General features: G+C 34.9%; 4 protein-coding genes across 4 annotated transcripts; 2 read left to right on the forward strand and 2 right to left on the reverse strand.

Moving 5' to 3' along the window:
- Positions 1 to 823: 823 nt before the first annotated feature.
- Positions 824 to 1,834, reverse strand: LOC101894565 (general odorant-binding protein 28a). Its single transcript, XM_005188728.4, has 3 exons — positions 1,603 to 1,834; positions 1,205 to 1,293; positions 824 to 1,125 (listed from the first exon to the last, which is right to left on the reverse strand). Exons 1-3 carry the CDS (start codon positions 1,742 to 1,744, stop codon positions 907 to 909), a joined length of 450 nt encoding a protein of 149 aa, XP_005188785.2. The 5' UTR covers positions 1,745 to 1,834; the 3' UTR covers positions 824 to 906.
- A 5,179-nt stretch (positions 1,835 to 7,013) lies between these two features.
- On the forward strand, positions 7,014 to 7,757 carry LOC101895048 (general odorant-binding protein 28a). Its single transcript, XM_005188731.4, has 3 exons — positions 7,014 to 7,197; positions 7,324 to 7,412; positions 7,476 to 7,757. Exons 1-3 carry the CDS (start codon positions 7,056 to 7,058, stop codon positions 7,692 to 7,694), a joined length of 450 nt encoding a protein of 149 aa, XP_005188788.2. The 5' UTR covers positions 7,014 to 7,055; the 3' UTR covers positions 7,695 to 7,757.
- A 4,613-nt stretch (positions 7,758 to 12,370) lies between these two features.
- LOC131800353 (general odorant-binding protein 28a-like) lies at positions 12,371 to 13,208 on the forward strand. The gene is made up of 3 exons (XM_059127714.1): positions 12,371 to 12,566; positions 12,685 to 12,773; positions 12,837 to 13,208. Exons 1-3 carry the CDS (start codon positions 12,425 to 12,427, stop codon positions 13,053 to 13,055), a joined length of 450 nt encoding a protein of 149 aa, XP_058983697.1. The 5' UTR covers positions 12,371 to 12,424; the 3' UTR covers positions 13,056 to 13,208.
- A 5,795-nt stretch (positions 13,209 to 19,003) lies between these two features.
- Positions 19,004 to 21,545, reverse strand: LOC131800565 (general odorant-binding protein 28a-like). Its single transcript, XM_059127717.1, has 3 exons — positions 21,293 to 21,545; positions 19,383 to 19,471; positions 19,004 to 19,317 (listed from the first exon to the last, which is right to left on the reverse strand). Exons 1-3 carry the CDS (start codon positions 21,441 to 21,443, stop codon positions 19,099 to 19,101), a joined length of 459 nt encoding a protein of 152 aa, XP_058983700.1. The 5' UTR covers positions 21,444 to 21,545; the 3' UTR covers positions 19,004 to 19,098.
- Positions 21,546 to 21,881: the final 336 nt, after the last annotated feature.

The raw sequence follows: 21,881 nt of genomic DNA on the forward strand, positions 1-21,881 counted from the left end.
ACCTTCTAGACCCGATTCGGTCGTAAGTGCCAAATTCCATTCCATTTGGACAAATATTAGACATTTGGTGCACAATAAAAGGTAAATCGGACGAAGTTATATATGGGAGCTATATCCAAATCTGAACCGATCTCGATAAAATTTAGCAAGTGTATTTCTGAGCTCCATTTGATATATTTCCCCATATATTGTTATTGCAGAGTGCATATTACGGCGGCGGTGGAAAAAAATAACAAATCGGATGAACAATATATATGGGAGCTATAGCTATATCTGAACCGATTTCAATCAAATTTGGCATACATATTTTCAGACCTAATTTGGGTGTATATGCAAAATTTCATACAATTCGGGCTGATATTACACGTTTGGTGCACAATAAAAGGCAAATCGGACGAAGATATATATGGGAGCTATATCTAAATTTTGACCGATTATTTCCAATTTCAATAGGGTTCGTCCTTGGGCCAAACAAATGATCTGTGCAAAATTTCATCTGGATCGGGCAATAAATGCGACCTGTACTTTGTTTACAAAAATACATGGACAGATAAATGGACAGAGGGACGGACATGCATAAATCGACTCAGAATGTGATTCTATGCAGATCATCAAAAGGAACTATGGGTCTATCTCGTTTCCTTCTGCCTGTTACAAACAAATGCACAAAGACATAATACCCTGACCACCTTGTGGTGTAGGGTATAAAAAACAGTGGAAGAGTAAATGGAATTTACAGCTTTATAATGGAGTAATGCGAAAACGGCTCCAGTGTGGGACCACTATTAGAAAACATCACCCTTGAAAACTTAAACAAACTTCGTATGCATTATTTGTTATATATTTAGATAATTAATTACTTTAAAAGAACAGAAAAAAATATCGGCATTTCACAATTAGCCAAAATTAATATTCATAACTTTCATCGATTCCATGAGCGTTAGCTTGTTGTTTGAAACATTTGCCATAATCTTCAGCCGCTTGACAATGATCCGATGAGACTTCAATGCCGGCACAAGCGTTGATAATTTCCGTAGCTACCTTCATTTTATCAGCAGCGCCATTGGTAACTTTTTCGGCATGTTTTAGAGCAACGTCCGAAACAAATTTGCCAGAATCATTCATCTGAAGAAAAGTGCACAAGTGAATTAACACACACAGACATTGATAGATAAAAGGTCATGCTGCTAACGAATTTACTCACAACTTCGAACTTCTTCATTAGACAGGCACGCAAACATTTTCCTTCCATAGTTGAAGCTGGCTTCTTACCAACAAGTTCCTCAATATCGGCTGCAAGAAAATTTATTTCAAAATTAATTATTCATTTTTTTTTTCGACAAAGGTCAGAAACTTTTCTTTTTAGAAACTCCTACAGTAAGAAACTTTCCTGCCTTTCCTCCAGGTAAACAGTGCAATAAATAAACTCCACTAATAAATAAACTTTGTTTTTTATAAAAAATAATATTTTGTGTCAACAAATTAATTTTTATCATTAATTTTGATTGAAATACACCCAACATTCTGATTTGCCTAGACAAATTAGACACTCTTCTAAGTGAGAGGACGTTCATGGCCTGAAAATCCAGCAATATAACTTACTATCAGTAGCCCCAACTTCCGTTTTACATTCAGCGGCTTTAGTTTTGAGCTTTTCACGAGCTGCCGTTTTATCGAATTCTCCACGAACAACTGCAGCCGCAACAATGCACATAACAGCCAGTACTACCAACAATTTAGCCATTGCTATATGAATTGTCTTGTTTTGAACTGCAAACAGTTATAAAGTTGATGTTCAATGTTTGAATTTCGAATTCCAACTGTAATTTAATTTCGATTTTCCCAGATATTTATGCAGAAAAATAAACTAATATTTTCATTCCCCAATTCAAATTTATTCAACTGTGAAATTATGGGTTATGATCGAAACTGAAACAAAAAATAATATAAAATGATGAAGTACCGAAAGTGACCTTGAAGTTTTCAATGTTAAGTGGTTTTATTTACGTCATCTGAGAGTTGGAAATTGATATTTCCTATTGGATTGGATGTCAATGTTTAGCAAACATAATGGTTTTTTTTTCAAATCCTTGTAATAAGATCAAATAAAATATTTTGTTTCAATCAAAAATTAATAAAATATATTTGAAAAAAATAATATTTAATTTCCATAATAAACTATTTGGAATATTTAACCTTCCTTCATTCTCTAACAGGATTAACTGTAATTAGCTCTTCCCCAGGGGACACATATGCTGAATAAGACCTGTAGGAATATGGGATTGATAAGGTTGAATGGTTAACTGGCATGGTTAACGTTGTAGGAAGTCACCTGGTATGGACCAAGGTCTATGAACTGGTCATATTGCAGACGAATTAATGAAAATATTATCGTCTTGAATGTCGAAACTCTTCCGACGCAGTGTATAGAATATTTCTTATCGAAATTCAAAAAAAAAAAAAAAAAAAAAAATTTTTGCTGACTCTGTTGGCTGGCACAAAATATTATTGTTTCGCAGTGCATTTTTCGGTTGTAAGGAATCGAATTAAAATATATATGAAATTTATAGTTATATCTGAACCGATTTTAACCAGATTTGACACTCTTTCTTTCAGGCTGATGTGCCAAAATCTATTTAATTTGGGCTGATATTAAAAATTTGGTGCAAAGCTTATATATCTAGCTATATCCAAATCTAAGGCGATCTCTGTGAAATTTGACAAAGGTATTGCTGAGCTTTATTTGATCTCTTTTACCGAAAATTGTTGTTATGGAGTTCATGAATATATATGGCAGCTATCTGAACCGATTTTCACCAAAATTCAAATTTCAAATTTGACACACTTGATTCTCGGCTCATATGGTCGCATGTGCCAAATTTCATCCTATTTCAATAGGGTCCGTCATTGGGCCAAACAATTGATTTGTGCAAAATTTCATCTTGATCGGCTCATAAATGCGACCTGTACTTTGTTCAAAAAAAAAAAAAAAAAAAAAAAACTGTAAGTTCGGCCGGGCTGCACTTTGAATTCCCTCCACCATCTGGAACTTGCATGGCCAACTTTTGTCATAAGCAATATTCAAATGCGAAACATGAAAAAATCGGTAAAAAATGTAGCTAAAATCATCAAAATACCGAGTATAGGGAGGTACCATTATATGGGGGATATACCAAAACGTGGACCAGCACGGACAATTTTCTGTTTTAGGCTGTAGTATCCATTACGAACTTCAAGTACCAAATTTGAAACAGTTCCGGTAAATAATGTCGCTAAAATCATCAAAACACCGAATATCGGGAGGTACTGTTATATGAGGGCTATACGCAAACGTGGACTCGAACAGATAATTTTCTGTCACAGGCTGTAGTATCCATTACGAACTTCAAATCCCAAATTTGAAACACTTCCGGTGAATAATGTCGCTTAAATCACCAAAATACTGAAAATAGGGAGGTACCATTATATAGGGGCTATACCAAAACGTGGACCTACATGGCCCATTTTCAATACCAAAAGTTCTGCAGACATAATATACATTTGAGTAAAATTTTATCAATCTACTTCATTTCGTTCGGAAGCTAAAGTGAGTTCCAGAGACGGCTGATCAAGAACATATATACTTTGTAGGGTCTAAAATGTATATTTCAAGGTTTTACAAACGGAATGACAAACTTAATATACCCACCATACTATGGTGGAGGTTAAAAAAAACATGGACCGACAGAAAATTATTCTATGAGGATTCTCAAAAGTAACTATGGGTCTATCTCGTTTCCTTGTTTATGTTACAAACAAATGCGCAAATAATAACCCTGACCACAGTGTGGTGTAGGGTATAAAAATCAGAGCTTTAGCACTTTGTGGTCGCTTTATACGACTAAATAAGTATTTAGTACATTTTATTACTTTTCGTACACTTTTAGTACGAGTTTCCCAAGCTCTACCCTGTTCCCAAATACCAAATGTAATACCATTTAGTACTTTTTACCATATTTCAACAAGTTAAAAAGTATCACTCGGTTTAGCCGACAGATTTATACCCTCAGCCAATGTTCGATTATTAAAATATATTTTGACTTGTGTTATGATTATACAAATTGTTGACCTTCTATGCAGTAGGTTCTGCAGTAATTTTTTTATGCGAATTCTTAAATTCCATATTCATCTCAGATTTCTGGTGAAAGCGAAAATTGTACTCCAGAAGGGGTTCGCAGATATATGTCATTTTCACAAGAGATCTTTTGTTTTCAAAAATGTTTGTATGTTTAAAATAAAATCGTCCGATCTCTACCATCTTTATAATACATCTTGTGTTAATGGAAATATTGCCATGTACTGAAGTCTGAATGGAATCGGATCTTTGGTTTATAAAAATATTTGGATGTGCGACATTTTAAGACAATCGAATTCTTAGATCACATTTTATAAGGGCTATAATTATTCAAAATTTTACGCTTTGTGGGGGAGGCACTTGACCTAGAACTGATGCAAATATTCGGATTTGCAAAGTTGGAGCAAAATCGAATTATGACTTCTCTTTCTGTGCAGAAAACATTTTTTGTTTGTATTTTTTTATACCCTACACCACAAGGTGGTCAGGGTATTATGTCTTTGTGCATTTGTTTGTAACAGGCAAAAGGAAACGAGATAGACCCATAGTTCCTTTTGATGATCTGCATAGAATCACATTCTGAGTCGATTTAAACAAAGTACAGGTCGCATTTATTGCCCGATCCAGATGAAATTTTGCAAAGATATTTTGTTTGGCCCAAGGACGAACCCCATTGAAATTGGAGATAATCGGTCAAAATTTAGACATAGCTTCCATATATATCTTCCTCCGATTTTCATTTTATTGTGCACCAAACGTGTAATATCAGCCCGAATTGTATGAAATTTTGCATATACACCCAAATTAGGCCTGAAAACAAGTATGCCAAATTTGATCGAAATCGGTTCAGATATAGCTATAGCTCCCATATATATTGTTCATCCGATTTGTTATTTTTGTCCTCCGCATCCGTAATATGCACTCTGCAACAACAATATTTGGGAAATATATCAAATACATCGGTTCAGATTTGGATATAACTTCGTCCGATTTATCTTTTATTGTGCCCCAAACGTCTAATATTTGTCTAAATGTGATGGAATTTGGCACTTACGACCAAATTGAGTCTAGAAGCTTGTATGTCAAATTTGGTGAAGATCGATTCAGATATAGCTATAGCTTCCACATATATTGTTCATCCGATTTATTATATTTGTTACCCACAACCGTAATATGCACTCCGTAACAACGATATTCAGGGAAATATATCAAATGCAGCTCAGAAATATCTTTGCCAAATTTTATCGAGATCGGTTCCGATTTGGATATAGCTCCCATATATATTTTTATCCGAATTCAAATTAATTGTGCACCAAATGGGCAATACAAATCCGAATTTAAAAGATACAAATGCTTCGGCAATTTTAATTATAATTATAATCATAAAAACTTATAATTGTTATGTGGAGCTCTACTAAATTGGCAAAGTGGTGTAGGGTATCATAAAGTCGCCCCGCCCGACTTTAACAGTACGTTTATATATATGAGGGTTAACCCACTGGATTTGGATTTAAATTGTCATATCCATTACTTTTACTTCAAATAAATCCCCTCAAAGTAGGTTAACCCTACAAAAAGTTCTAACGTAAACATGGCATAAGGCTTTCTTTACTGGTTTTAATTTCGACCTTTTGTGGGGGAGGTAACAGAAGGAGTGGGCCGATGTATTCCATCTTGGTATCAGACCATGGGTTAATAAAAATATTGGGATGTGTGAAATTTGAAGACAACCGGGCTCTTATAGCAAATTTCAAAAATTTCAAAATTTTGAATAATTACAACTCTTATAGTAATTATTCAAAATTTTGACCCTTTGTGGGGAGGTACTTGATTGAGTTAACCGATATAGTCCATTTTTGCACCTGACGTAGCACTGACGCAAATACTAGGATTTGCAAAGTTGGAGTAAAATCGGATTATTCTTTCTCTTGCTGTGAAAATTTCGACTGTTTGTGGGGGAGGTACCAGAAGGAGCGGACCGGTATATTGCATCTTAACACCTTGGGTTGATAAAAATATTGAGATGTGTGAAATTTGAAGACAATCGGTCTCTTACATCACATTTTATAAGAGTTGTAATTATTCAAAATTTTCACCGTTTGTGGGGGAGGTACTTGATGGAGTGGAACGAGATTGTCCATTTTCGCACCTGACCTAGCATTGATACATATATTAGGAATGAAATCTTTTGATTCGAGTTTTTTCGATAATACATAAAAGACTTTTTTAACTGGCTTAAGTCATCGTCTGGCTTCTCCGTAAGAGAACAAAGTACAAATTATGGGGCGAAATTGAACTAAGTCTGCCTAAAGCTCCTGTGTTCTATTATAAAGAAGTCATCCTATGAATAAAGCTAGTAAAAAGCGTTATATGTACTTGCACCTTTATGCCGGATGATAACTTTGCTTGGTTGAATACTGATTTTGGCTATAGCCTACACGTGGCTAATCTGCTGTCAAAATACGTCATTGTGATTAAATTTGAAAATTATTCATAATGACAAAAAAAAATTAAAACAATTATACTTTGTTCCCTATTAAAAATTGTTTACATTCTCAACGTATTAAACTGAAACTGAACTTTGTTTTCATGGCTCCTATGACATAACTATTGAATGACTCTTCTTTTTACCTAATTTAAAATCCAAAGTTCAAAGAACGCCAAATTTCGGAGATGAATGAATTCCAATAGTAAAACAATAATTTCCAAGAAAATAATTCCATAATACTAGGAAAGAATATGTTGCTACGATTGAGTAGTATTTTGTTAATTTCCAATTAGTAAACTATAATTTAACGCGTGAGTAAATTTTAATTATAAATATGAGATTTAAGAGATCTTTTCTTTTACATAAATATCTGAAGGAAGTAGAATTTGAATAGCAGTTCAAATTCAGAATTCGAGCACCAGCCTAGAACTTGAAATAAAATTATACAAAACAATGGCGAAACATTTGCTAACTCTTACTGTTATGTGTGTTGTTGGAGCTGTGATAGTTCGCGGTGAATTCGATAAAAATGAGGCCATTGCTAAATTTATATCTAAAGCCGAACAATGTAAAACAGAAGTAGGCGCAACGGATGGTAATCTCTTTGGACTATTCTTTAAATTCATATTCCAATACTAATTATTTACAAATTTTTATGATTAATTCCAATCCCAATAAAATATCATCAATGATCAAAACAAAAAACTCTTAAAAACCATAGCCGACATTGGAGAAATGGTGGGCAGGAAACCCGCTTCAACAATGGAAGGAAAGTGTATGCGTGCATGTCTGATGAAGAAATTTGAAGTGGTGAGTTGTATGCATGGCTATTTCATAGTAATACCGGTGTAATAATTCCCATCCCCCCTTAAGATGGATGACTCGGGCAAGTTCGTTGCCGATGTTGCCCTGAAACATGCCGAAAAAGTAACCGAAGGTGCAGCTAATAAAATGCAAGTTGCTTCGGAAATTATCAATGCTTGTGCTGGCATTGAAGTCTCATCGGATCATTGTCAAGCGGCTGAAGATTATGGCAAGTGCTTCAAACACGAGGCTAACGCACATGGAATCGATGAAAATTATCAGTTTTAATTGTTAAATGTTGTTTGGAAAGTTTATTATCTGACCCTGTAACCCTGTTTTAATATATATTTATTGCAATTATCCTTTGGTCCAATTGTTGAATTGTAGTAATAAATGTTTTCCATTATCATCAAATATTTCAAAAATTTTGTTGGCTCTTTATATCCTACAACACTAGGTGTTGGGGGTGTTATAAGTTTGATTGGGGCAAAACTTATGTAACACCTCGAAATATTGGTTTCCCACATAGGATAGTGTATATGGATCTTCCTATTTCCGTCCGTTCGTCTGTCCATGATAGTTTGTAATCACTCTACAGGTCGCAATTATGGCCCGATCTTCATCGATCGATCTTTATTTAGAATGGACGTGGGGCTAGGGCCAGAATAGAAGCATATTGCTTTTGGAGATGATTGCATAATATTTAGGTTGAGCAACTTCCTGATTTTGTAGTTACTCTACAGATCGCAATTATAGACCAATCGGCGCGGAAGTTAGCGTGGTATTAGAGCTTAGGGCTGTGCAGGAGCCTTCCAATTTTGATGGTCATCGGGTAATACTGAGTGGATGAAATAGAGCATAACATTTGTGTTAAATAAAACTCGAATTTTCCATTAAACCTCGAATATTATATACAGATTGCAATTATCGTCCGATCCTCACGAACATTTTCATAAGAGAAGGGTTAGACCCAGAAGGTCTATGTAAATGGTTTCTAAAGATGTCCGCAATATATTTAGGAGTTGGAATGGACCAACAGCACCATGGAGTGCGTAAATATAGGGCAAATGTTTCTGGTCAAAATGTTAAGGGTAATATCTGAGCAGTGTTCCGTGACATAATTTCAAAAGCGAAATCTTCCAAAATGGATTTGGACATAAGGGAGCTTCTAGAATAGTGTAGTATTGTAGGGTATCATATGGTCGGCCCCACACGACTATAGCCTTTGCTTACTTATTATACCCTCCACCTTGGAAAGGAGGGTATATTAACTTTGTCATTCCGTTTGTAATATCTTTAAATATTCGTCGTAGACCCCATAAAGTATATATGTTCATAATCAGCATAAAATTCTAAGTCGATATAACGATGTCCGTCTGTCTGTCCGTGTGTCTGTCCGTCTGTCTGTTGAAATCACGATACAGCCCACATTATTTGACGTAGAGCGCCAAAATTTAGCAGAGCAATTTGAATTGTGTCTAGGATGGTTGGTATTGAAAATGAGATATATCGGTCCACGTTCTGGTATAGTTCCCATATAACGGTACCTCACGATTTTCGGTATTTTGATGATTTATGCCACATTTTTTCACAGATTTGTCTGAAAATTGGTATTAGTAGGTCATAACGGGTCCCTGTGCGTGTGGCAAAACATTGCATGTATAGGTCTACGTTTTGGAATAGCCCCAATATAATGGTACCTCCCGATATTCGGTATTTTAATGGTTTTTGCCACATTTCTTCTAATGTTTCCTTTATCCTAAGGTGGAGGGTATTACAAGTTTGGCCCGGCCGAACTTAATGTTTTTTTACTTGTTTTTGTTTAATTCTTTCTAAGAAATGCAGCACATATTTCTATGGAGTAAAACATGTTTTTACAAAGATTCTCTTGTATAGTTTTTTTTTTGCGAAAAATAAAAATCTTTAATTCCAAACCTTGGGAATGTAAACAAACCAGCAATCTAATAGAGGAATGAGCGGGCCGTTAATTCCATATTCACATCAGATTTCTGGTTGAGAGAAATCGAAGACTTTTTTCGCCAGTTATAATAGACATGAGTATTGAAAATTGTGACCCTTTGTCGGTGAGGTACAAGAAGGGGTGTGTCGATATATTTAATCCTCATACCAGATATTGTGTTGGAAGAAATATTGGTATGGGTAAAATTTGAAAAAAAAAAAGAAAAAAAAGAGTTATTACCAGAAGGAGTGGCCCTCTTTCCAATTTACCTAACACTGATAAAGTATTACGACTTGCAAAGTTTAAATAAAATAGCATGATCCTCTCTTGTACTACGATGTAAATTATCTTCGGTAGTGAATGTATCAGAAGGAGTGGACCGATATTGTCGATCTATGAACTTGATCTAAGTTTGATAATACTATTTAAAATTGAGAAGAGAATTCAAACTCGCTCTTCGGTTCTCAATTCACTCCTCTGTCCGGCTCGAGGGATCAAATATAAAGTGAAAAAAGAAAGAACAACCTAATTCTTTAGATGTAGTTTCGATTCACTATCCGGCTCGAAATACCAAATGTACGAAAGGGAGAAAATAATACAATCTTATCCTTCGATTATTGTTTGAATTCTGATTTAATTGAACAAATATGTTTCTTCAGTGCCAAAAACTAATCTAACTTAACCTAATCGCAGCCACACAATTATTCTTAACTATTCTAATATTAAATTAAATATTAAAGAGAATATTACAGGGCTGCTTGCCCTTTCATTTGACGGAAACATTTTAATCTTTTATACAAAATAACATTGCTATAGAGTGCATGAGAAGGATTATATGAAAAAATATATATATCGGAGAAAAGTTGCACAAAATGAAAACGTACGTCCCGAAATTCACTCCATTTGGGCTGCTATTAGCCATTATTTGGACAATAAACCTGAAATCGGATTTAGGATATATATGGGAGCTATAATCTAATCTTAGCCGATCAGGAAGAAATTTGGCAAAGGTATTTCCGGGCTCTATAAGATATCTAGTACCATTGAATCATTGTTGTTGAATGCATATTACGAATGTGAGGGACTTAAACACCAAATCGGATGAAACATATATATGGGAGCTATAGCTATATATCAACCGATATTCATCAAATTTGATGTACTTGCTTCTGGACTGAATTCGGTTAGATATTCAAAAATTCATGTTATTTGGATGATATTAGCCATTTGGTGCACAATTAACTCGAAATCCGTTGAAGATATATATGGTAGTTATATCCAAATCTGAACCGATCTTGATAAAATTTGGCATATCCGATACCATACATCATTCTTGCGGGGTGCATATTACGAATGTGGGGAACTTAAACACAAAATCGGATGAAACATATACATATGTATATGTGAGCTATATTCATATCTCAACCAAATTTGATTTACTTGCTTTTCGACTGAATTCGGTGGGATGTGCCAAAATTCAGGTCATTTGGACTTATATTGGCCATTTGGTGCACAATTAAACCGAAATCGCTTGAAGAAATATAGGAGCTATATCTAAATCTGATCCGATTATCCGATTCGATAGGGTTCATCCTCGGACTAAACAAATATAGTTTGGATAATTTCATCTCAACCGGATAATAAACGCGACCTGCATTTTGTTCACAAGAATATATGGACATACGGACTGATGTGCATAAATCGACTCAGAAAGTGATTCTAAGAAGATTCCCAAAAGTGACTATGGGTCTATATCGCTTCCTTCTCCATGTTAAAAACAAATGCACAAAGACATAATACCCTTACCACTAAGTTGTGTAGGGTATAGAAAGTGTATACCTATTGTATATGATCGATATCATGACCTGCATGACCCTACCTTGAATTCATTGTACCATGGCCCTACCTTGAATTCATTGTACCATGGTACAATGTATTCAAGGTAGGCAGAACTACCATATGATTTAAATTTTTTTATTTTTCTGGCTTCATATGTCAACTTCATTTGCTTATGTTTGTGTCTTCTTTTCAATAATAAAAAATTGTTCAGAAAATATTCAAATTCGGGTGTTTTCAAAATGCTTATTGCAATGAATGCATCGACAAAATCTACAGTTTTTGTCGCGAAATAAACCATAAAAGATATATAGAAGATGATATTGAAAAGAAATTTTGACCATTCATTCAGTTTTCGCGGTTTTAAATTATTTATTCAAAATCAATGCAACAAGTTGTTTGTTTTTTTATTGTTTTGATAGTAATTCTGACATTACAAGCCAAACAGGTAGACCTCTATACTTGCAATTTTTTCAAAGTTGACCTACCTTCTCTTCATTGTACCATGTTCGTAAATAAAATTTTGAATGCATATAAAATCAAAAGGGGTAGCGAAGCGCAGAACAAGAGCAAAATCTTGTTCTATTTCGAGCTTTTAAAATTTTGTCTATTTTCACCCTTATTGTGAACCGTAAGTGTATCATCAGCTAAAATAGGATGGATTATGGCACATACTACCGTATTCAGTCTAGAAGCAAGTTCGTCAAATTTCGTGAAATTCGATTAAGATATGGCTTCAATATAGGAATATGTTTCATTTGACTAAAATTAACCTTTTCATGTAAAATGTACAAACATGGAAAGAAAAATAAGTATTTCGAGAGGTCCGCGTCTAACATTGTAAAACACATTCAATAACAAACGGTTCTATGAAATCTAGATGGTGCTCCGTTTTTTTTTCTGCGTGCACATATCAAATAGGAAGTTCAAAATAAAATATCACAGTCAAATTTCAATTTTCAGATGACAACTAAAAGTTCAAAAACTAAAAGGTTACCTTAATTTTGAAGTAATTTCAAGATCGGAACCCATAATTTCACAGATGAGTAGTTTTCAATTGGATAATTAGATAAAAAATATGAAAACTATAATTCATTTTTCATATAAATAACTGGAAAGTCGCAATTGGATAGCAGTTAAAATTTATAATTTTAGGAATAAACATTATTGTTTTTCGTTTAAAACATTGTTTTTCGTTTAAAAGAAACAACAAATCAGAAAAATGTCGAAGCTATTGTCAGTATTGTTTGTTATGGGCATTGTTGCAGCTGTTGTGGTTCGTGGAGAATTCGATAGGCAAGCAGCCCATGAAAAACTTAAAATGAAAGCCGGAGAATGTAAAACCGAAGTTGGTGCAACGGATGGTGAGCATTGAATCCATTTACATTTTGTAATTTTAAATGTTTTATTTAAATAAGCATTAATAACAATTATGATGAAAAGAAATGCACAAATATTAAGAATTAATTTACTCCCCTACAGCCGATATAGAGGAATTGGTGGGAAGGAAGCCAGCCTCAACAATGGAAGGAAAATGTTTGCGTGCCTGTCTAATGAAAAAGTTCGAAGTGGTAAGTAATTTATTTAAGTTTTCCTTCTCTGTAGATAAATGTGTCATGTACTACTACCTTTAGATGGACGCTTCTGGAAAATTTGTTACTGATGTTGCTCTAAAACATGCCGAAAAAGTCACCGATGGTGCTGCTGATAAAATGAAAGTTGCTTCGGAAATCATTAACGCTTGTGCTGGCATTGAAGTTTCGTCCGATCATTGTCAGGCAGCTGAAGATTATGGCAAATGTTTCAAACAACAGGCTAGCGCTCATGGAATCAATGAAAATTATCAATTTTAACAACTGATAATGGTTTAGTTTTGAAAACGGCTCAACATCGCGTTTTTACTAATTTTCCAATACTATATATACAATCCTTATAAAAAACATTTAAAATAACTAGCTTTTTTCTGCGTCTGTTAAAAAATCAATAAAAAATATTTGTATATGAAGGGAAAAATTCCAAGTTACTTAAAAAAATTAAATTTTCTCAAAATATTACACATTTTTGACATTTGAAAAGGTGTAAGGTGAGAATACATAGAAGGCTTTTTTCTTCGGCCTTAAAAAAATTCCTATTTACTTAATTTTGACACTTGAAAGGGTGTAAGGTGAGAATGCATAGGGGATTTTTTATACCCTACACCACAAGGTGGTCAGGGTATTATGTCTTTGTGCATTTGTTTGTAATAGGCAAATGGAAACGAGATAGACCCATAGTTCCTTTTGATGATCTGCATAGAATCGCATTCTGAGTCGATTTATGCATGTCCGTCCCTCTGTCCATTTATCTGTCCATGTATTTTTGTAAACAAAGTACAGTTCGCATTTATTGCCCTATCCAGATGAAATTTTGCACAAATCATTTGTTTGGCCCAAGGACGAACCCCATTGAAATTGGAGATAATCGGTAAAATTTTAGATATAGCTCCCATATATATCTTCGTCCGATTTGCCTTTTATTGTGCACCAAACGTGTAATATCAGTCCGAATAGTATGGAATTTTGCACGTATGATCAGATTGGACCTGAAAATAAGTATGGCAAATTTAATCGAAATCGGTTGAGATATAGCTATAGCTCCCATATATATTGTACATCCGATTTGTTATTTTTGTCCTCCGCAGCTGTAATATGCACTCTGTAACAACAATATTTGGGGAAATATATCAAATACAGCTCAGAAATACAGTTGCTTAATTTTATCGAGATCGGTTCAGATTTGGATATAGCTCCCATATATATCTTTATCCGATTTCAAATTAATGGTGCACCAAATGGACAATACAAGTCCGAATTTAAAATATACAAATGCTTCGGCATATTAAGTCCTTTGAACTTTAAATTATAATTATAATCATAGGGTGTATGATTGAATTCTCCCATAAAAACTTTTAATTGTTATGCGCAGCTCTACTAAATTAGCAAAGTGGTGTAGGGTATCATAAAGTCGGCCTCGCCCGACTTTAGGACTTTCTTTACTGTTTTTAATTTACTCAAAATACTACACATTTTTTGGCACTTGAAAGGGTGTAAGGTGAGAATGCATAGTGGATTTTTTTTGAATGGCCTAAATTATCGTAAAATAACACCGGAGTTTTAAGTTATCCTAGTACAATTTTATCCCATAATTTATACTTGTTCATCCTACGTACAGAGAATCAACCCTCCCACACGAAACGGCTGAAGCTTAAGTCGGTCTGTCTTAGTGCGTAGACGTGTGATAACGTTACTAAAATCTACTTCAATAATACTTTCTATTGAACAAACGGAACGAGCTTATTGGAATGAGACTCAAAGATGGAGCGCAGAAAGGATTTTTGGAAGTTCGAACTTTAAAGTTACGAAATGTTCTAAAATGATACAAATCTTCTTAAATAGAATACCGCACCAAACTGTGACTTTTTCGTCATGAAGAGGCACTTCTTGAATCTCCTGAGGATTTTCAGTGGCGTAAAAACGGTCCCTTAGAAGGCGCACTTCTCACATTTTTTAATGTTTTAAAAGCACGTTGAGTTTTCACAATTGACTTCTTCTGTTGAATGTAAATTTCAACTATTTCAGAGCGCTCGCGTGGCGTGTATTGGTTCATGGTCAAAATCTGCTTTGACTGACGCTTCAAACGCGGTATGTCATTAAGCGATGTGACATCTCTGTCAAAAGTTATGGCATTGCCACATGGGTCCGTCGAATATGGGCAACCCTGTACACCCTAAACAAAAACTTTTTCAAATTTAGTACAGTTGGCAAACTACACATCTCTAAAACCACCTGCATATACTAAACTTACTTTGTAATCTTGATTCTCATACCAAATTTCAAGATTACAAAGTAAGTTTAGTATATGCAGGTGGTTTTTGAGATGTGTAGTTTGCCAACTGTACTAAATTTGGAAAAGTTTTTGTTTAGGGTGTATTGGGGTTCTTGTCGGTGGCAATTTTGTATTAAATAGTACTATATTTGGTACCATTTGGTATTGGGGTAACATATAGTGCTGGAAATCTAATAGGGAAATCTCTGCTCATATGTAGCTTGGTTTCGGAAATGTGTACTATAATTGTACGAAAAGTACTAAATGATACTATATTTGGTACAATGTGGCTAAGGTTACATTTAGAACTTTTCGTATAATTTTAGTACTCATTTGCAAAGCTTTCTATATCTCAAGCCTAGACACCAACAGTAATCGCAATATAAAATTTCACATTTTATTTAGTTCAATTTATAACCTTTCGAACAACTCAATCACAGATACCATCAGTAATATAAATATCAAAATTCAGGATATCAGCTCTGCTCCTTCGCCCGATAGCTTATTTTAATACCATTTAGTACTCTTCGCACAATTAAAATACACATTTCCGAAACCACATCCTTATGTACAGGCTACACATGAACAGCGACCCTAATACCAACTTTTAGATTTCAACCACTACCAGTTCACCCAATACCACATTGTACCAACATTGTAAATATACCAAGAGATGCGGAATTTTCTAGTATTTTTCGATATCACAAAGAAAAAATCTTTTATAATAGTAAACAAGTAAGGAAAATTCAAAAGTCGAACGGGACCGACTGTATAATACCGTAAAGCACCATGCACATTTAGAAGAGCTCCCGTAACGAAAGAATTTAATTGAAGTAGGTCATACCACCTATCAACATTTGGCTTTAGAGCAGTTATAGTTTGGTTTCAGAGTGAACTAATATATGGGAGGCGTATCCAATTCTGAACCGATTTTACTACATTTGACGGAGACATTTTAATCTTTTATTCCAAATAACATTGCTATAGAGTGTATGAGAAGGGATATATTAAAAAATATATATCGGAGACGAGTTCCGCAAAATAAAAACGTACGTCCTGAAATTCACTCCACAATAAACCTGAAATCGGCTAAAGGATATTTAGGAGCTATATCCAAATCGTAGCCGATCTCGATAAAATTTGGCAGAGGTATTTCCGATATATCAATGGATATTACAGATTTGAGGGACTTAAACACCAAATGAGATGAAACATATATATATATCTGAACCGGGTTTCACTTGCTTCTAGACTTCATTCGGTCGGATGTGCCATAATTCGGGTAATTTGGACTGATAGTGACCATTTTGTGCACAATTAACCCGAAATCGTTTGAAGAAATACATGGGAGCTATATCCAAATCTGAACCGATGTTCATAAAATTTGGCAGAGGTATTTCTGGGATGTAAATGATATCTGGTACCAAATATCATTGTTGTGGGGTGCATATTACGCATATGTGGGACTTAAACACCAAATCAGATGAAACATATATATGGGAGCTATAGCTATATCTGAACCGATTTTCACTAAATTTGATTTACTTGCTTCTAGACCAAATTTTGTTGGATGTGCCCAAATTCAGGCCATTTGGGCTAATATTGGCCATTTGGTGCACAATTAACCCGAAATTGGTGCTATATCTAAATCTGATCCGATTATCAATAATTTCAATAGGGTTCGTCCTTGGGCCAAACAAATATTGTTGCCAAAATTTCATCTCAATCGAATAATAAGTGCGATCTGCATTTTCTTCGCAAGAATACATGGACGGACGGACTGACATGCTTATATCGACTCAGAAAGTGATTCTATGAAGATCCTCAAAAGTAACTATGGACCTATCTCGCTTCCTTCTTCCTTTTGCAAAAAACCGCACAGAGACGTAATACCCTTACCACTATGTGGTGTAGGGTATAAAAATAAAAAATAAAAATTAGATTCTTGCAGTTCTGGAATAGAGAACTGATGAAAAATCATAAAATTTAACTAGAAAATTGCTCCCAGTATAAAATTGCAAAACCTCAACTCAACTGTCAAAAACGCTTGCGCCATTCGCTCTTACTTCTATTTTAGAAACGAGGAGAATGTGGGGGAGGAACCTGTTTATCTCTCTCATAGTGGCCCATGAGTTCTTCTAACATCTAACTTGTGCTATGATATAACTCAAACTTAAAAATATCTCCACTTATCGTGCTTTCATTCACACTCTTTTTTGCAATTCTTAAATATTAACAAGTCAGCGAGGAAGTTTCTAACATGTTTCCAAGTTTCCCCATATTTATATCGTATTTATTTAGGTCCGATACGAAATAGACAACAGTTTGAATAATCAGAAGTCAAAAGATATTTAAATAATCGAACAATGACTAAGGATATTAGTCTGTCGGCAGAATCGATTGATACTTTTTAACTTGTTTTCTGTTTTCAGAAAATTTGGGTCATAGCTATTGTTCATGTGAGTTTATGCCAGATAATGTATGAAGGTAAATTAATCTTCATTTTAGACAAAAAGTGCCAAAGCAAAACTATTTTAAACCAAATTGCACTTTAAGTCACGTGGATTACCCTCCACCATATGGAAGGAATTTGCAAATTTTCAAAAAAAAAACAGTAAAGAAAGTCTTAAAGACGGGTGGGGCCGACTTTATGATACCCTACACCACTTTGCTAATTTAGTAGAGCTCCACATAACAATTAAAAGTTTTTATGAGAGAATTCAATCATATATATTCAATTCAATTATAGTTTAAAGTTCAAAGGACTAAATATGCCGAAGCATTTGTATCTTTTAAATTCTGAATTGTATTGCCCATTTGGTGCACAATTAATTTGAAATCGGATAAAGATATATATGGGAGCTATATCCAAATCGGAATTGATCTCGATAAAATTTGGCAAAGATATTTCTGAGCTGTATTTGATATATTTCCCTGAATATCGTTGTTACGGAGTGCATATTACGGCTGTGGGTAACAAATATAACAAATCGGATGAACAGTATATATTGAAGCTATAGCTATATCTGAACCGATCTTCACCAAATTTGACATACTAGCTTCAAGACTCAAATCGGTGGTAAGTGCCAAATTCCATCCCATTTGGACAAATATTAGACGTTTGGTGCACAATAAAAGGCAAATCGGACGAAGTTATATATGGGAGCTATATCCAAATCTGAACCGATCTCGATAAAATTTAGCAAATGTATTTCTGAGCTGTATTTGATATATTTCCCCAAATATTGTTGTAACAGAGTGCATATTACGGCGGCGGTGGACAAAAATAACAAATCAGATGAACAATATACATGGGAGCTATAGCTATATCTGAACAGATTTCTATCAAATTTGGCGTAGATATTTTCAGGCCTAATTTGGGTGTATATGCAAAATTCCATACAATTCGGGCTGATATTACACGTTTGGTGCACAATAAAAGGCAAATCGGACGAAGATATATATGGGAGCTACATCTAAATTTTGACCAATTTCAATAGGGTTCGTCCTTGGGCCAAACAAATGATCTCTGCAAAATTTCATCTGGATGGGGCAATAAATGCGGCCTGTACTTTGTTTACAAAAATACATGGATAGACGGACGGACGGACAGACGGACGGACGGACATATATAAATCGACTCAGAATGTGATTCTATGCAGATCATCAAAAGGAACTATGGGTCTATCTCGTTTCCTTCTGCCTGTTACAAACAAATGCACAAAGACATAATACCCTGACCACCTTGTGGTGTAGGGTATAAAAATTTGAAAAAGGTGTAGCAAAAATTTGGTAGAACGGTGAAAGAACTAGACTCTTGCAATGTATGTAACAAAGCTATTATTTCCAGAATAACTGGTATTTCCAATTGGTTTGGAGTTGCCAAGAACCGAATATCATCTAGGTATTTACAGTTTTATATACATGTGTTTTTAATAATATTTATTATTATTATTAAACTGGTTGAATATATATATTCGGGCTCTATAGATATAGCATGTAGTTGTAGTTGCAACAATTCACATCCGCTTCTTAAAACTCATAATCGTGATTAATGCCATGGGCTGCTGCTTGATCCTTGAAACATTTTCCATAAGCCTCTGCTGCTTCACAGTGATCCGACGACACCTCAATATTGGCACAAGCATCAATAATTTCACGAGATATTTTCATTGCATCGGCTGAGCCATTGGTAATTTTGGCGGCATGCTTTTCAGCAACATCGGCAACAAACTTTCCATTTTCGTCCATCTATTTGTTGTTAAAGAAAACTTTATAATTATAACTTTTTAGGAAATAATCTGATCCATACATACCACATCAAACTTCTTCATTAGACAAGCTCTTAGACATTTGCCCTCTTTGGTGGATGCTGGGTTTCTTGTGGCTAACTCCTCGACATCAGCTGTAAGATATAAAAAATATGTATGTATATAAGACCAGGAGCTGGATTCTTTATCTAGGAAAATATGGAATGAAAAATATTCCCTTTATAAAATTTTTCATTTGACATTTCTTTCTCTTATAAAAGTTTTCATTTCATTAAGGCCCTGGGCCTCAATTCTTGTTCTATGAAAATAAGAAATGAAAAAAAAATCTTTTATAAAATTTTTCATTTGACATTTCTTTCTTTTATAAAAATTTTCATTTCATATTTTCATAGAACAAGAATTGAGGCCCAGTAGGCCTTTTATCTACAGGGTGAGATGAAAAAACTGCAACCAACTTCAGACTGCTGTCATTTCTAAGCCACTCGTCCGAGAGCTGTTAAAATTATTCCAGTGACAGCTCATTATATTGTATACAAGCTTACAAAAGCATTTGGTGAGAATTTTCCAGAAAAAAAGTTATTCGTGATGGAATTCAAGCGTGATAGTGTGATTTCTTTATATTTGGCTGGAAAACCACAAGTGGCTATCGTTAGAGCCCTCCAGCATTTAAATGTGAATAAATCTTTTGTGTCTCGTACCATCGCTCGTTGCCGTGATACTGGACGGAAGAAAACAGCAACATCAGCAGAAATGGTTCGAAATGTAAAGAAGCGACATGATCGAAGCCCGCATCGCAGTGGCCGAAAAATGGCTCGTGCGCTGAACGTATCGCAATATTCCATTCGGCAAATATTGAAAAATGAGCTCGGAGTAAAGCCATTGAAATTCCAAAAAGTGCAAGAACTTACACCGCAACATAAAGAAATAGACTCAAAAGAGTTAAAGAGTCGCTTCGCTTGGCCGAAAATGGTGAACTACCGAATTTGGTTTTCTCCGATGAGAAAACATTCGTTGTCCAGCAGTTTGTAAACAAACAAAACGATCGTGATTATTTGCAAAAAGAGGTCAGCTGAAAATGTTCACCTTCGGTTGGCCACCAGAACTCAAGCGCCGGCCATTGTGATGGTGTGGGCCGCCATAACAACCGATGGTCGTTCTTCGCTCGTATTAATTGACCATGGCATCACAATAAATGACGAATATTATCACGAAAATATTCTGGAGGGTGTATTAAAGACTTGGGCACGCAAACATTTTGGTCGCAGACCTTGGACATTCCAACAGGACTCAGCACCATCGGAATGATTAGAAAATGAGGTTCCTCGCTTAATTTCCAGCGCACAATGACCACCAAAATCTCCGGATACCAATCTGTTGGGCTATTGTGTCTGGAGTATTTTGGAAAGCAAGGTTGGCACTAAAATATACCAAAGTGTCGATCACATCAAGCAAGCGCTTCGCCAGGATTGGGCCAAATAACCGCAGAGCAACATTCGGACAGCGTGTGACGGTTTCATTGGCCGTTTGAAGGCCATAATTCGTGCCAAAGGTGACCAATTCGTACAAATCTAAAGTTAATCTAAAATTTGATGCTATTTCCGACATTTTTTGCTTCCATTCAATAGCATTTAAAAAAATGTAAAAATTATGGCGTTTGACTTTGTTGCAGTTTTTTTTGTCTCACCCTGTATTGTATATCCCCCATATAACGGACAATCCCTTTATTCGGTTTTTGGTACTACAGCCTACGACACAAAATTATGCAGGTTCACATCTTCGTATAACCCCCATATAACGGTTTTCATTTAAATAGTATTTTCGACGGCTTTTGTTAAAATTTTCAAGATCTTCCAAAATGGTGGAGGGTATTAAAAGTCTGGCCCGGCCGAACTTAGCTTCTTTTTTACTTGTTTTTGTTTTTTTTTTAACTTGAACTTAAAGCTATCTCCACTTACAATCCTTGGCATTCACTTCCTTTTTGCATTCATCGGCTTTCGCTTTGAGGACAGCCATAGCCTGATTTCTGTCTAAATCAGCTTTTACAACTGTTGTAGCTGCCAAGATGGAAAGTACAGCTAAGGCGACAATTAGAAATATTTTAGCCATTGTTTTTCTTCTTCTCGAATTTGAATCAACGCCCGATAGATAGTTCTCCAATTTATTCAAAATAAATGTTAATTTGTTGAATGTTAATTGTGAAGTGATACAAATTTTGAATCGAATCGAAAGTATTTATACAATGTACACGTACTCCACTTTTGGGCAAAACGCTTTAATGATCGCCGATTATGACGTTCATTTTGGAAACTTATCACATTGCATTAATATTTCGCTTTTCATTTAGAGTTTTTTTTTTTTTTTTTTTGGTTCTAATTGATAACGGCATTGTTTCGTGTTCTCAATTACTCGCATTGTTAATTGGCAAAGTTAAAGTTTAAGCGCAACAAAAAGCTAATCGACAATCTTTTGTCATCTCAAAATTAAAAGATAATAAAAACGTGGCTTATTGACTAAATTTGACCGTGATGTTTGAACGGATGTTAC

This window comes from Musca domestica, unplaced genomic scaffold, assembly GCF_030504385.1.
Source record: "Musca domestica strain aabys unplaced genomic scaffold, Musca_domestica.polishedcontigs.V.1.1 47, whole genome shotgun sequence".
Lineage (NCBI taxonomy): Eukaryota > Metazoa > Arthropoda > Insecta > Diptera > Muscidae > Musca > Musca domestica.